The following is a 17,268-nucleotide window of genomic DNA, read 5'->3' on the forward strand; positions in this document are numbered from 1 at the left end:
GCTGGCAGAGTATTCTAGTGCTACTACTGAGTTCCCTGCATATAACTTGACCTAGATGCTCCATCACAGCAGGCCGAGTGCACCGAGCTAGCCGCGCCATCGTCTAGAGGTGCTAGAGACTATAGCCTAGCAGGATGAGATTATCAGAGGCATTGCAGCTATAGAGGAGGAGCAGTTAGCTGCTCAGTAGGAGAGTATGGTCGAGAGTGACCCCAGTGATAGTACTAATGATGACTACCAGGACATCCCTCAGATGCCTGCACGATGACATGACCATTAGGCCGGTAGTTCCAGTTCAGCTCCACCTGCACCATAAACAGACCCCGCTCTACTTGCTATCCTTGAGCAGATGAGGCAGGATCAGACTCGCTAGGCCCAAGAGACAGCAGCTGCTCTAGCATAGGTTCAGGCCAGACAGGACGTGTTCCAGCATCAGCTGTAGGCCATACAGCAGCAGCAGCTACTCATGCAGCAACAGTTACTTGGATTCATGCAGCATGTAGTCACTGCCATTGGGGCTGCACCGCCACAGCCTTCACCCTAGATTGGTCAGCCTGCCACCACTTCACAGACTCTAGCTTTATAGCCCAGTGGGCTTCAGAGTCAAGGACTACCAACGACATAGTTTCCTTCACCTACAGAGCAGGTGTCCCAGTGGTTTGCCTCGCCAGTGCTAGCCCCGCAGTTCACACCACTCTAGATGGGTTTCACATCGGCTTAGACTTCCTCACTGCTCATGCCAGATACCTCAGTATCCAAGAGCCTTGGTGCTACTTTTAGTGAGTTGATAGGGTAGCCTACTCCACCATATCTACATGTCCCTGGTCCTTCAGTAGTTGCTCCTATTACTAGGACTACAGAGACGCTCCCTTCCTCAGTTGCATCATTAGAGTCACCTGCCATAGTTATACCTATAGAGTCATAGGCCGTACCAGTCCCTAATCCAATCCTGACCGCTTCAGCGTCGCTTCTAGCTATAGAGGGTTAGACTACTTAGAGCTCAGGATCAGATGATGATGGCATGCAGTTCTAGCTCGCTCCTCGCACCTCAGCGCCTGACTTGTCCGTTGTAGCCCTACCAATCAACCCCTAGGTTTTGGTGTTTGACACCAAAGGGGGAGAGGGATTGAGTATGTTAGACTTAGGGGGAGCGATACACTTAGGGGGAGTCTATCTACTATATTTGGCTTTTTATGTGTGATACACTATTATGCATTCATGTGTTTACTTTCATGCATCGAACTATATTTATGTGATAGTGATATCTACGTGATCATGATATTTATGTGATATGTGACATGTGTGCTCTCTACTTTGAATCATTTATATGTCATATCACTTGTGTTATGCTCATTTGCTTTACTTCCGCATTTTACTCTGATGCAAATGAGCTTTATTAATTGTACTCATGCTTATTTCATATCTATTGAGTACATCATGTTGGCTTGGGTCATATAAGCTTGTCTAACCCTTTTGTTCTTATTGTCAAAAGCTTATATGAACCAAGCATGTTGAAAACCTCATCTCTTTCACATACTCGAGGTGGTATTGTCATCAATCACCAAAAAGGGAGAGATTGAAAGCATCTAGGCCCCTAGTTGGGTTTTGGTGATTAATGACAATATGAGATTACTGTGACTAATGTGTGTTTTGCAGATGCAATTAAGTTAGGTCATGGTAATGGCAATTGATTGGGCAATCATGGTTGTCATGCCCTTACGATGAAAATCGTTTTAATTTTCAAAGGATGAACGACAAGGTTAAGGATGGACTAGTTCTAAGTGTTATTTGGTGTTGAAGAGACACTTAGAGTAGTTTAGGACTTTGTTTTTCCATTGGCCATACTATTAAGGGGGTATGGACGGGTAGCGTGACCTAGGTGAGTCTAGTGGGTTAGGTGTGGTGCACACTTATCAAATCTAGCACTAAGTAGCTCCTAAAAAGCCCTTAGATCAATTGGACAAACTTCATTCACATATGATTGCGAGTTGGAAGTGAATGGAGAGTCAAATGTTGACCGGACGCTGGCGCAGAGTCCTATCAGTTCATTTGATCAAGGTGAAGTCATCTGGACATGACCGGACGCTAAGAGGTGAGTGACCAGATGCTAGGTGCTAGCGTCTGGTCGACTCCAGTAAGGGTCCAAAGAGGGAAAATCCTGATCGGACGTGTCCAGTCAATGCTGACCAGACGCTAGTCAGGTTCTGGCTACTGACCGGACGCTGAGTAGCAAAGTGACCGGACGCTGGGTTCCAGTGTCTGGTCAACATCAGTAAGGTTCCATAGGGCAGTTTTTGTGACCAGACGCTGGCTAGCATCCGGTCACAACTTAACTGCTCGGCTACAGAGAGAACTGACCGGAGCATCCAGTCACCCCGCAGAGACACATAACGGTTCGTTTTGAATGAGGGGTTATAAATACTTCCTCTATTCACTTAAGGGATCACTTTTGCTCATTCCAACAGCTGAGAAACACCCTTGAGAGTGCCAAGAAGAGCAAGATCCTAGTGAGGTGATTGAGATTTGAGAATCCAAGAGAGAGGCCTCATTAGTGAAAGCAAGAGTAGCAAAGTGTGCATCTACCCTTCTCATTAGGCTTGTCGTGGTCAAGTAAGAGTTCGTGCTTGTTACTCTTGGTGATCGCCATCACCTAGACAGCTTGGTGGTGATTGGGAGCTTGGTGATCATTTGGTGGAGCTTGTGGATGACCCAACTCAAGTTGTGAGCGGTTATGGATGATTCACCACGATGGAGTGTCATAGAATCAACCAGTAGAGAGCACTTAATCCTTGCATGGATCAAGGGGGAGCTACACCCTTACGCGAGTGCTCCAATGAGGACTAGTTGGGAGTGGTGACTCTCCGATACCTCGCCAAAATATCACTGCATTCCTCCTTCTCTCTTTACTTTGAGCATTTACTTTGAGCAATTCAATTTTTGTCTTTACATTCATAGAATTGTCATGCTAGAGTAGGATTGGAACATAGGTTGCCAAACTTTTGTGCAATAGAACAATAGAAACACTTTCTAGGCACAAGGGGTGAAGTGGGCTAACCGTAGGGTTTAATTATTGCAAAGAATTTTAGAATTAGCCCAATTCACCTCCCCTCTTGGGCATCATGATCCTTTCAGGTTCCAAGGCCGCTCATGACCATGAGCATGGCTGATATACCTGTTTTACACTCTGCAGAGGTTGTACACTTTAACTATGAGTCGTGATACCCATATGCTCGGGTTTATAACTCCCAAAACACTTCTAAGGTGAGCAGGCATGGTTCACTATGACGCCTTTCAAAGGTTCGTCTAACAAGTTAGGGTCGCTAGGTTTCTGTGCCCTGTGAATGTAGGGCTCCCCTTTCGACAGATACAATGACGCACAACCTATACACTGATGGACAGAGGCCGCACTATATCCAACCCAAAACACACCCTCTTGTGCCATAAAAGTGACCTCTAACAAGTTAGAAAAGGTCCTTGTACTGAGGTAAAGCTAGAGCCATGTAGCCCTCACAGCTGTACTGTAAGTCCTGGATGATCACTTATAGATAAGACCTTACGGAGAGGAATCTGAAGCATTTAGAAAGTAGCTAAATACTCCAGCCCCATGTTTCCAAATTGCTAAAAAGTCATGTTTTAATGTTTATTGCATATACCATTAGTCAAGTTACAAGATCATGGTTTAGTTGAGCACTAGTAAAGCTACCCAATGCATATCCCATAGGAGACAAGGTATAAGTTCAATTCAAGGGAATCCTTATCAAGGTGACACATGCAAATATGGATTGATTATTAAAGTGAATAGGTAACAAGGATGATCCCATGCTATACTTGCCTTGAACAAAGTACTCCTGCTGATCCTGCTCGTCAAAATAGTACTCTTGTTCACCCACGAATTGCTCACCGTCTATACTCGATAATCACAGCAACATACAAGCATCCAAAAGCAATCATGCATAACAAACAAAAGCTATAGATTAGGACAGTACACTAACAGCATAAAATCAAAATGAAAAGTTTGTAAAATGATTCTACGTCTCGCTATGAACACAAAGACGCGAAGATCACAAAAATCGGAGCTAAAACGGAGAAGTTACAAATTAAACAAGATTTCCTTTAATAAAATAATAGATTAAATCTAACCTTGAATTTTAAAAGTTCAAAACATGTCTAACAGTAGGATGAACATGTAGATTACGCAATTACGAACCTAACGCAACTTGAATGGATCAAATCAGAGTTAAAATGAAGATTTTATGGCTAAAACAAGATTAGTTGCAAAACTGTAAATAGATGAAACTCGATTTTAGAATTTAAATTAATAAAATCGGATTTTAAACCGAACCAGGGACTGCGGCATGAAAATGAAGAAATACAAGGGTTCTTTAGAATAAATGCAAGGACGGCGGGTTGAGATCCAAATAATTATAAGGGCCTTTTTGCAAACGACATACGAAGGGGTATCTTTGAATCTGGGACGTTGATCACGTGATGGACGACTGTGTTTAAATGGGAGGGAGAGAGAGAGAGCGCCCACCAGAGAAAAAACGGCGCGGCGGCGGCCATGAACGGCGGCGAGGAAGCTCGCCGGCGACATTGATTTAGGCCCTACGGAACACCACAGAGCAAAGCGAGGGCACGCGGAGAGAGAGGAGATCAAGGCGAACTCACCAAGACCGAAAGCAAGGACGGGGATGGACCGACGATGTGCAGCGGCTGCTCGACTCAACAGTGATGGTGGCACTAGGGCTACGGTTTTGCTGCGGCTCAAGCGAGGGTGACGGCTAACTCTAGGATTAGGAGGCGGCGGCATGGCTTAGGGCCTATTTAAGGGCGGGGCGTGCATGGATAGCATGCAAAGCGGCGTAGACGGTGCGGACACGAGCTCTTAGTGTCTGGCTCAGACACGAGCGGAGGAAGGAGACATGTCTGACGAGCGGGCCTAGGCTGTCAGCGGGAGGAGGCGCGGGCCGCGATGTCAGCGAGAGAGAGGGAGTGCAGAGGCAGCTGTGTGGCTTGCTTGCTGGACCGCGGGGCGTGGGAGGACTAGACCTGCGGGGCGGGCCAAAGCAGGAGAGAGGGCAGGCCGTGCGGGAGCTGGGCCAATAGGCCGAAAGCAAGGGAGGGAGAAAAAAAATAAAACTCATTTTCTATTTTTTTAACATAATTTCAACTCCAATTTAAACTCAAATTCAAATTCTTTTGCAAATTGCAATCAAACCAAAGCATCACAAAATAAATATGCAGCAGCATGGATGCACACACATGTATGTAGACCTATATTCGATTTTATTTTTAACAAAGTTATTATTTTCCTAAATTTAAATGCTCACAAAATGCATAATTAATTCATTTTCTCCTATTTTAAAATCATGCAAAATTTAGGGTGTTACAATAGAATAGACCTAAAGCAACACATATTTATATGGTGAGTATAACATACTTTATTTTAAGGTTATGTGAGAGATTTTTCAAGACATGGAATATTACCAATGTGCCGGACACTAATAATATTTACATATATATACTCAAACCTTTGTATAGGATGGTATGAAGACGTGGCAAAACTTATTCGTGAATTTATTGACGTACGAAAGAAATGGATATTAGAGATTTCTTTCTACCGATATAAAATATTATCTTAGCTGTATCACTAAAAGGTCTTTACAGTAGAGTTTGTGAGCCTGCGACGCTGCGCTCTCGATCCGTGACTGTGTTAATTTCACGTTTTTTTTGCTTTTTGGATTAAATGTCACTTTAACGTTGTTATTTAATTTTATAGTATTATTATTTTATCATGTGATCCGTGTATTTTTAGTACAAAAGTTTAGTTGTCCCGTAGTAATGCACGGGCAGGACCTGCTATACTAAAAAGAAGCAAATGTTATCGTCTCCACAAAACTAATGAGCCTGCATCCCCTAATCCCATCGCTGGAAAAAACGTTTTCTCCCACGCGACCTATAAAAAATGGACCGCTCTCTATCGTCTGCGACCCGGTCATCCGTTCCCACCCCTCTCACATCACCGCCAACGCCTAACTCATCCCATCCCCGCACGGTGCACCCAGCTTCTGCACGCCATCGCCAGGGCCACGTTGTCGTCTTCATTAGAAGCCACCGGCGAGGCGGCTGATGCCGAGCGGCACGCTTCGCGATGGCCTCATCCCTCACCGTGGCCGTCGCGTCTTCTACTCCCCACCCTCGATTCGCACCACGCTGGTGTTCCTGGGCCTAGCGGCGCTGCCCACGTCGATAGGGGGAGGAGATGGCGGTAGAGCCAGGGGTGCGAGGGTAGGGTGGCAGGGGCATGAACACCGTGCTCCAATGACATCGACGGCAGCACCACCACCACCAGTTATGTAACTTCCTCTCCTTGCATTCTCCATTTGCATCTGCATCTCCCGTGGCTAGCTATGATTCTCTCATCTATTTGTCTCCCCTAAATTTCTGTTCTCCCGTTTTCCCCAAATCAGCAAACCCTATCCATAGAGGTGGCCGCCTGGGCGGCTGCTGGGCTATGAACTCCAGCAATGATGGCACGTCGGCGTGTTAGCATGAGGCTATGGCGGGCGATGGACCGACGGCCACATGGGGCAGAGGCAAGGCGGACATGGTCGATGGCCGCACGAGGCTGCGACCTGCGACCATGAGTATCCATGCCCAAGGGCACAGCACGACAGCGCTGCAAGCCGCACCCGCGTGGATTGTTCCAGTGTCATAGCGCGCCTGTGCGGGGCCACAGAGAATGTCGTCCAGCGACCTTCTGGAGGCCAGTGGCAAGCTGCCGACATGCTTGGCGCTGGCCAGTGGCACCAAGGGGCGGGGACGCGAGGGCCGATTGGAACAACATATGGTGCGTGAATTCAAATGGTAAGTTAACATTTGATCATCATATGTGAGTAGCTCCTGTGAACGAGGTACATGCAGATTTAGAGAATATGTATTATGAATGTGTTTAACTTAGAGTTTAGAAATTTCTGACATTCTAGAGAAATGATTTTCAATGCTAGCAAGCCATAGATATATTGTTAGTAGGTTGGAGGAAAGAAAATAGAAAGGAAGAGAAAAAAGGTTATAGGTTTATGGAAAACCGTTAATTATTTGCACATTTAGGACTTCTATTGTGAGAGAAGATTCTAAGAATAAACTAGATGCAATGTTTATGTGTACAAACCATGCCATCACCATGCCAATCAAAAAGTACTCCCACGATGTTTCCTCTTGGCCCCTGTTCTTGGATCTGATTAATTAACAACAGAATTAACTAAAAAAATTTCTGCAGATCCTTACCCTGTGGTACAAGGTCCCTGGGATTCTCCTTGGTTCCACACACTACTCCACGTTGGTTGGTTGACATGTGGTCCATTGGCTCAATTTTTGGTAAGATTTCGATGAACTCCAACATCACTTTTCAATGTGTGAACTGCTTCATAACTCACACTAACATATATAGATATTCTAACCTGGTGTAAATTGCAGATGAGTTGGTCACTAACCAACCACTTTTCCCTGGTGACTCCGAGTTGCAGTTGCAGCAACTGCTCCACATCTTCAAGTAATATCCGCAGTGCCTTTAGTTTATTTTTTGATCCTATCTGATACTAACAATGATGTTCTGATACTGATGTGGGCACCCCGAATGACTATCTGGGATCATTTTGTTCTCATTGCTGTAATTTAGTTTAATTTGCTGCTCAATTGCACACCAGTAATGATCATACATGTTTCGTGCATGCACGGCCTGCTCTTTTTAACTGTCTGGTGCTTGTCACAAAAGTAAAATGGTTTGTTTATTGTCTGTTTCAAACAAATTTCAGAATGGAAGAGAGCAGGTGGCAGCAAACCTATCTACACATCCTGCTGGGAACTCAACCTTCAACTTGTTATGTGTAACCATCTATCAACAACTCCACCGATTGATAACATAGTCAGGTAGTTGAGTTGGAAACTGCTCTTGGTGGTCTAGGGAGGCGCAAATTCGCGCATGACGGCGGTGTTGTGCGACGGTGTACGGGATGGTCTGGGGGCAGAACGCGACGGTCTGGTTCACATCGTTTAGATGTGCAGTCGGTGTGCCTCTTGTCCTGGTTCTGTACTTCACGCTCAAGATGTTGCAGATCCAAGGTCCAACCAGACAAGTACATTGCCGTCAAGTTCATCAAGAACCACTAGAGGTACACTCGGCTCCCCTCCCCTCTATTTTTGTAGGGAAATTTGTTCCTTCCTTTTTTTGGTAGTGTTTTCCCAACTAGAACAATTCAGCAAACCCTTGTTTCTTTTAGTTGACACAAATTGATATTGGTGTTATGTGTTTTCTTGCAGATATGCTTGTGTTTTTGGGGCCTTCTATCGGTACCTTACAAGCACCATTCCTGACATCCACTCCCTTGTTTGGCTTCTCCTAGGGGAGCGCATGAGTTATGTGTGAGACCCACGAAACGAAATAATAAACCAAAAAATGTTGTTTTCTTTCTCGTGACTCTGTTCTATGTCCACTCCTGCTCATTTTATTTTGATATGAACCTTTTCCTACGACAATATATTAGGGCTCAATGTCTGACATCCCTATTCATGTGTCGCCTCCTACTTGAGCTCACCCTTGTAGAGAACTTGGTGGGCAAGAGCACCCACAGCTTGGGTCCTTGTGGTCTGGAGCACTTAGGTTGCTGCTTCTACTTATTGTTTTTCCATACGTATAGGTTGTTTGTATCTTGGTGCTTCTACTTCGTGTTGTATAGCTGCTAGGAGGCTACGGTCAGGAAGACAAACAAGGGAAATAGCAGAAGACGAGTTGGGGAAAGAAAATAAAAAGGAAGGAAAAAGGGTTATGTGGGAACTGTTAATTCTTTGCAAATTTAGTTCATCTGTTGTGAGAAATTTCTAAGAAACAACTAGATGCAATGTTTACGTGTATAAACCATGGTAACCCTTGCATTGATTTTCAGATTGTTCATGAATTAGGCTGATTTTTTCAATGAATTTATGGGATTGATTGCATCGGAATCTCACCATTACTCTGAAACAAAAGTTGTAGATCCCATTTTTATCTTTGAAAGGTATTGATTTCTCTCAAATTTGATAAATCGGTTAGAAGCACTGGTCAAAAGCAATGTTGATGGTAGACTTGATCATTGGCTTCCAAGGAGGCGCGTAGCTAAAGTGAATTACCAGTTGCGCTTGCTAGACATTGGACCATATAAAGTTGTTCTGGTTACCCATACATGTCTCAAATCGAAACCACTAGAAATGTTCGCGGCGTTGCCGCGTATGGCTAGCGTGTGGGCTGTTCGCAGCATTGATGGACCCTTTTTCTGTATGAGTTGTTTTGTCGAGTGTAGTAGGATAAGTATTTATTTCCAGTAATACATGATTGTTCCTAGTAATGAAATTTCTTGGATCAAATTATCCCCAAGTGAGAACATCTATTGAAGGTGAAGGATCATGTTGCGTTGAGAGAGCTGCTCTGCCGAGCAGTAGTTCATCCATCTCTTATCCATACAACAAGCATCAGCGACAGGTCGTCCTCTTCTATGTCCATTGTTGGTTGCCAAGGAGGTAATGCTCAGATACACAAACAAGTATCATTTGAGATTGGTAATATTCAGCAACCAGGATGGTAATTTAACAGGTTTTTAGTTCCGTAACTGAAGAACTATGGCAAACATTGTGGGCGGTGAGAAATTGTCAACAGAGCGTACTGCTTACAACCTTGGCATTACAGAAACTAATATAGTACAATTACTGAATGTATGTTGCAGGTTTGGTCATGGAGGAGTTTTCTTACTTCCAATCATATTGCTTGCATGAGCAGCCATCTTTTGTGCAGTCATATCCATCATCGCCTAGTATTAGGGGGTGTTTGGTTTCTTCTCCTGAACTTTAGTCGCTATTTTATCGGATGTTTGGACACATGCATGGAGTATTAAATATAGACTAATTATGAAACTAATTGCACAACTTGCGACTAATTTGCGAGACGATCTTTTAAACCTAATTAGACCATGATTTGATAATGTAGTACTACAGTAACATATGCTAATGACAGATTAATTAGGCTTAATAAATTCGTCTCGTGGAGTACTGATGGATTCTATAATTTGTTTTTTTATTAATATCCGAACACCCCATGCGACACCCTCACATGACACCTCCAAAATTTTAGTCACCGGATCCAAACACCCCTTTATTCTGGAGTTGCAAGCACTGTAGCACCATTGCTCTTTTTTTTTTGCTAAAGATATCAGTGTGACCATACACTGAAATCTTTTGTTCTGAATATGTATAGTTAACAGACAATAATGAGTGATGGCCAATGTACAGAGACTTAAGCAGTTGTTATTTTTATATAATATAAGAAGAGTTGTGTTTTGACCTTGTCAGTCAAAGGATCTCTGTTTGAGATTAAACAATTTTTTTTCTTCAACACCTTGCTCCATGTAGTCTTCGCTTTGGAGTTCCAGTTTTTGAACTGGTGTCACCTGAGATGGCAATCTGTTCGGAAGTTATAATAATTAACGAAACATGAGTACAGGGATAAGATATAGGTGTTTGTATTTATATTCAGAATTGAAATAATACCCTATTTGAAATGTTCTCATTGCTGGTATATCATTTTCATTAATATACCACCGACATGCTGAAGTTCCACTGAGAAATTTGCAGTCTTCTCAATATATTTTCAGCATGACATAATTGCATTCTGTTTCAGCAGCTAAATCATGGGTGATTACAATAAGGAGTGATCAAAGGCTGGCAAGGCAAACTCAGAAGATATAGGCCCTGTTCGCTAGTCTTATGAGCCGTACTGTTTTATCGAAGGAACGGTATTTTTCTCTCATAACAAATCAACAAACAGTACTTTCAGCCATGGCTTTTCAGCGAAGCGAACATGGCCATATACTGCAATGCATGGGAATGATAAAACAGATCACCTTCGTTTCAGGGTGCCGAGCCTGATGTTTCAGTTTTGTTCTGTAAGGATGTACCAAATTAAACAGGTTATTAAGCAACTGTATAAATAGCATGAGCTCTACTACAGCACGGTCATTATCTAGAATGGATTATATATTGAGCATTTCAGCTGAATTATGTTGTCGCAATCTCACAGACACGTAGTACACATGAAACTGCAACTGAAATTAAATTAAATTAACCCATTCAGGTTCACATAGAAGTTTAGCTAAATTCAAAATATTGGAAATAAGTGATCCGAGATTACATGAAAGCTATTGCTGAAATTACATACCCCTTTTTTTTACTCCTTAGCCTTTACTTATTTGGGATCAGTTCTTCGTGATGATTCCTAAAAATACATGGTAAATTTCTGTTGGAACAAGTAGTACTGAAATTGAAGCAATGCAAATTGACATAGCACCACATATAGTAATATGGGTGGGGGCACTCATGAATGAGCATAGTTGGAGGATCGAAGTATACGATCGTAGATTATAAGCTGGAATAGTATTTTTCTCTCACACCAAACCAACCAGCAGTAAATAATCCATAATTATTTATGACGAAACGAACAGGCTAAAAGCCCTTTTGCTTTATGTGCAGGGGTATCACAGTGTCGACCTATTCTTTTGCTGCTACGATAAGAGGATGAACAGTACAAGCTAATAAGAGCTTGCACATTGGTACTAATCCATGCAGAAACTTGTGAAAATTATAGGACAAAATAACTATAGATCCAAATATTATAAAATTAATTTTCTTGGATCCATAACATAATTCTCTACCTTTTTCAAAAATATGCTTCCACATGTTACTCCAACCAAAATTTCTTTATTTATTGTAATGTGCAGGACTTGAATAAATGCAAAATAAATTCCTGAGTGCTGGCTGTGCCCCATGCCGCAGCTCCCCGCGCCGCCGGCCGTCCTCGTGGCTACGCTGCGAAGCCACGCGGACCCGCGTCGCCGGCCATGCGCGCGGCCCGTGCTTCGCGGCGCCATAGTGCGAATGTGCGCCCTTTGCTCCTACGAGGTTTTCCCTTTCTTCTTCCCCGCCGGAGCAGAGCAGAGCACGCGCTCGGCACTGCCGAATCCGGACAGGGGAAGAGCAGCAGGCGACGATGTGGCGGCGTTTAAGCAGCTTCATGGCCGTGCCCGCATGCCTGATTGCCTGTTGCTTGACCGTGCCCTTCCACACTCTTTAGCCATCTGTACTTTTCACGGGCAATTCATCAAGCACATCCTGCGCAGGCATTGCTCAGCAGCAGGGCGAGTGTTTTGCTGACTCCCCTCGCTGGACCCAATCCGCTGCTTCACCAAATCCAGCGGAAGGAAGCACGGGAGGCGGCGGACCTGTGTCTTCTTTACCAACAACGATGGCCATCGGATGAGCGTCACCTATGAGGAGGAGGGGGAGCGGCGGCTCGAGGGCTGCGAGGCGGGTGGCGGGCTGTCCATGGGCGCCGCTGGCTGCGCCCATGCGGTTTGGTGGCGGCGGTAGCCGGTGAGGAGGCGGCGGTAAGGGAAGAGAGGAGGGAACCGGATAAAAAGATGCTTTCTCTTCTGGCCGGGACTTCCCGAGTCTTCACGAATGCATTGGAACCGGGCTTTAGTGCGAGCCACGTTGAAGTGCCTGATGCCGTTGGTTTGAGATCTGAGAAGCAGGCGACGTGGCCCAATGAGAAGGTCTGGTTTGCTGCACGAATCGTTTTTAGAGACGATGCACAAACATTTCTTTTATATATGTTAAACTGAAAAATACATAGAATTGTGTAGATTATTGTGTAGATTTTAAAACCCGTACCAACTTACTGGCACGAACCTAGTTATATAAGATCAAATGTGTCTTTCTTTTGGACTTTGAGTTTCGCAGAGAAGAAATGTATGGTGCGCCTATTCCTCGTAGGCTGAGTGACAAAAAGGCTGCAAATCTACATGACAGGCCGAATATTAGACCAAGGAACAGGCCCATGAGCTCGCTTAAGCGCAGCAGGCCCGGCTCTCTTCTGATATATCGCTCCGGTGCTAGGGTTTTCTGGGATCCCACCTCACGCCGCCGCAAGGACTCTCGCACGGACGGAGCCACGGAGGAAGCCACTACGCGGCAGCCATGGTTAGCGACCCCCACCTCTCCTCCTCCCCTTGTGCTTTGGATCTCAGGACGCAGAAGTTCCGTCCTGTTCTGTCTGCGCTTGTGGATACTCCCTGTCGCGATTCCTTCCTTTTTTTTGGTCTGATTCTGGTGCCAGCTCGAGATGGAGAGCAGTTTTGTAAGCGAGGCCTTCGTTGCGGCTCCATTGATGTAACTAGGGTTTGGTTTGATCGGTGTTATCCGTTCAGTGCTATTTTAGTTTAGCAGGTTTCTCGCGCTGTCGTATATTGTGAATTTTGTGTTGTTTGGGCAATAAACGTGTACATATTTCCATCTGTTTTAGTGTGCACTGTTAGTTAAAAAAAAACGTTTACGATTAACCAGACTGCAAGCAGTTATTCTGTCCAGTTCGTGTCTTACAATAGATAATTATATTTGCTGATATGCTGATCGTATGCATGCTTGGGTATAAATAGAGGTTTCTATATCAAGGGAAATGGTTATGGACTTATGGTCATCTGTTTAATAGAGGGTTCACGACCTAGAGGGTCTGATTGGTTGCTCGCATTGTGGTAGCCAGCATAAGAGTCTAGTATTAGATATCCAATCTAGCATAGTCCTATGCTTTCAAGCAGTGTTTGGTTGTCTTGCGTTTCTACTTTGCACAGCATAAAACTCTGTTTGGTTACCCGCATTAGATGTTGGAATGCATAATCGTCTGTGTTTGGTTGGTTGCATAACATGTATATGGCCATCCATGCTTGTGATATCAGTTTCACCATTTCACGACCGTTCCGTCTCCTAGCTCCCCCTCTCGTAGTCTCTCGATCACCGAATCTCTCTGACTCTACATCTGAGCCTCCAATTCACGAATCACCCCTAGATGGGTGTTCTCCTACGCTACATTAGAGAGCCTTGGACCGACTCGAGCTAGCTACTAGTACTAACTAGCCTAGCGACGCCACTTTCGTGCTGCGTGCTGCTCGTGTGTGGTGGCCTGTGTGTGGTGGCTGCGTGCTGCTCCATGTGCTTCCGTGCGGCAGGGGCGGCGACGGCGTGCTCCTCGGCGGCCCGTGCAGTGACGACGTCATGGTGGCAGCGTGCTCCACGTGCTCCCGTGTGGCGGGGGCGATGACGGCGTGCTCCTGTGCAGCGGCGATTGCTGCTGCTCATCCTCGGCAGCCCGCGTGGCGACGGCGTGCTCCCATACGGCGGTGGCATGCTCTTCAGCAGCCCGTTGGCGAAGGCGGCGTGCAGGTCAGTCGCTGGCACGAGCTACGGAGAGAAGGGGCGTGGGGGCTGTTAGTCGCTGAATTCGTACTCTTGGTAGTAGCAGAAGTCTTACTCTCATCGAGAGAGGATGACACTAGGAGTTGGGTCAATTTTTCTAGTTTATTTCTCACACAAAATGCCATGCCAGCCTGAGGGGTTGGGGATACATATTTATAAGCTGCTAGCCGGCCAAGCATATGCCAAGATACTAAAACAGATGCTGCCTAGATACTAATATGTTGTCCTAGATGCTAAGGTGCTGTCCTAGATGCTAAGGTGTTGTCCTAGTCAGTCAAAGATGCTGTCCTTGATGCTGTCCTTGAGCAGCAATACCACCATGCAGCCAATGCAGCCACAAGGATGCTGCAGCCCCACAAAGATCAGCCAACACAGAGACTTATCGCATCAGGGGCACTGCACAGCGAGTACAGGCGCTTGCACAGCGGCTGCAAGGAATGGAATGTGGCCTGCAGAGCGGGTACTGGGGCTACCTGCATAGCTGGATACGTCAATTTTGAGCATATAGCGGGATGCAGTTTCAGCTTGCTTTGAGGAGAGTGCTATGCTGCATAAAGTCTTGTACAGATAAGCAAACAAAGCCAATTTGTATTATGGTGGGAGCCTGGATAAGGAGTTGTGCAAGCAACCAAACAGACCCAGAGTGTTTTGAATAAAGCTTGAGCCAATTGATGCACACCAATTTGTCTGTCTCACTGAAATTAGTGGTAACGTTTCTTGATGAATGACTACATATTATAATACTATTGAGTAACCTGGTAACTGTTTTGCAAGTTAGCAACAGGTGCTTGTCAACCTTTATACCTTAATTTCGTAATAGGAACAAAAAACCAGTGTTGTTTGACTGATTCAGTTTGTACTAATTGAGTATAAAGAGACAAAGGAACCGACTAGTAGTGCAACCACTAGAACAATAGTTTGTTGTTAGAATGTAAAAAATGAGTATTAACTTTGTATGAGTTGTCACATTTTTATTTGTAGATTGTTTGTCTGAGGCATTGAACTCATGCAATGCTGTGCAAGGTCTTCCTACCAATGTTAAATCACATCTTCTGTCTCTCACTCCGAGGATCATTATCTATCCTATTAACAACAAAATGTCTTGTGTATTAATGCAAGCTTCTAACTAGCATGTAGAGAACTCCTCGTCTGACATAAAGTAGAAGACTTTACCAACATCTCATACTGCCATGAGTTGATTTTGTTCCATGATTACATGCTAACCTTACAGATATTTTTTGGGTGCTTGTGAGAAGGAATTGAAATTGATATCCTGTTTTTACTGGCGCGTTTCTTAGCAGCACTATAGTTCTTTTTCTATATACTGTGTTGGCAACTTCAAGCTTTATTGTTCCTTGTTCATGAATTGTATTGTTCCTTGTTCATGAATTGTAAGTTATATGGTATTTGTCAAATTAGCAAGATTCAGTTCACTTCGCTTATGTCAATCTTATGTGACAACTATTATTGAATTTATAAGATGCGAATTATTTTTCACAAAGCTGCATTCTATATATACTCCTTTTGGTGTCCTTTGTTTCTGTTCCACTATGAATCTACCTTTTTGTGCAACTTAGTGCCAGTCATTCTTCTTTTGGGCTTCCTATGATGTTTCATTTCAAATTAGCTCATGATGGATTTTTATAATTTTAGGGACTGTTAAATTTGTTCGTATATTACTTTATTTAGCATGACTTCTCTGTTTATTTTTATATCGATTCTTTGTGTATTTATTATGCTGTACATATTTTGTAGGTGAACGTTCCAAAAACCAAGAAGACCTACTGTAAGAACAAGGAATGCAGGAAGCACACCCTGCACAAGGTTACCCAGTACAAGAAAGGTAAGGATAGCCTTTCAGCTCAAGGGAAGCGCCGTTATGACCGCAAACAGTCTGGATATGGTGGTCAGACAAAGCCTGTTTTCCACAAGAAGGTTCAACACAACTTCCCTACTGTTTGAATTACCAATTACATATTGAACGCTGCTTTCAGAGTTCTTAATGTGGCTTCTTCATTTACTTGCTTCCTAACATCAACTCTTCGGTCTTTTTCAGGCAAAAACAACAAAGAAGATTGTGCTGAAGCTGCAGTGCCAGAGTTGCAAGCACTACTCTCAACACGCGATCAAGGTCCTTACCACCATGCTTTGTTATTTTGTGTCCTCGTCTGTATTTTATTCTGGCGAAGTATGTGAAGCTAACTTTGTCCTCTAACTTCAGAGGTGCAAGCACTTTGAGATCGGTGGCGACAAGAAGGGCAAAGGAACCTCTCTTTTCTAGGCTGATCATAAACTTGCTCAGGGCCTCAAGTATCTGTCAGAATTTACCATTAGAAACACCTTGTGCATCTGCTCTTTTATCATATCTTTTTTGGTACGATGTAGTTTGTATGAAACCAAGATATTATTTTGTGTTATTATTATATTTTGTGGCAAGGCTCTCCCTCGCCATTTGGTTGAGTACTCATACTCATCAAATTGTCAAGATGATCGTTTGGTTGACTGTAAACATATAGTCCTGGACTTTGTGGGCAAACAATAGTTCAATTTACTGAATCCATCGCGAGACTGGTATTTGTTTGAAATATAATGGTGGAATGATGTCGTTGGGGACATAGTGAGTTTGTTCGGCAGTCGTACAATGGTGCACATTTTCATCTACTCACAATCAAATAAACTCCTGCGATTAATTTCCATTGTTTTCAATGTGTCCACCGTGGACCCAAAAGGGTTACTATAGCAATAAAGCCCAGTCATGGTCCACCACCTGCTAAATTAGTCCTTAGCATTTGTCAGGTCCAAATAAGTTCAAGTCGGGATGCGTCGATCACGTATTTTTGGGCCGAGTCGGGCCTGGATGGGCAATAGTATGAAAATATATTCAAATAAATACAGCGGATTTACAAAGCCATGTTCCTTTCGCTGAAAAGCAAAAGT

General features: G+C 44.0%; 1 protein-coding gene across 1 annotated transcript; it reads left to right on the forward strand.

Annotated features, from left to right (window-relative positions):
• The first annotated feature begins 12,927 nt into the window (after positions 1–12,927).
• LOC136551432 (large ribosomal subunit protein eL42-like) lies at positions 12,928–16,882 on the forward strand. Its single transcript, XM_066542981.1, has 4 exons — positions 12,928–13,062; positions 16,087–16,266; positions 16,388–16,462; positions 16,553–16,882. Exons 1-4 carry the CDS (start codon positions 13,060–13,062, stop codon positions 16,610–16,612), a joined length of 318 nt encoding a protein of 105 aa, XP_066399078.1. The 5' UTR covers positions 12,928–13,059; the 3' UTR covers positions 16,613–16,882.
• The last annotated feature ends 386 nt before the right edge of the window (positions 16,883–17,268 follow it).

The sequence above is a fragment of the Miscanthus floridulus genome, chromosome 4 (assembly GCF_019320115.1).
Source record: "Miscanthus floridulus cultivar M001 chromosome 4, ASM1932011v1, whole genome shotgun sequence".
Taxonomy (NCBI): domain Eukaryota; kingdom Viridiplantae; phylum Streptophyta; class Magnoliopsida; order Poales; family Poaceae; genus Miscanthus; species Miscanthus floridulus.

Excerpts from the sequence above, each read along its gene's own strand:
- LOC136551432 (XM_066542981.1), top strand. Across the intron at positions 16,267-16,387 it reads AGCCTGTTTTCCACAAGAAG|GCAAAAACAACAAAGAAGAT; the intron begins GTTCAACACAAC and ends GGTCTTTTTCAG. Across the intron at positions 16,463-16,552 it reads ACTCTCAACACGCGATCAAG|AGGTGCAAGCACTTTGAGAT; the intron begins GTCCTTACCACC and ends CTCTAACTTCAG.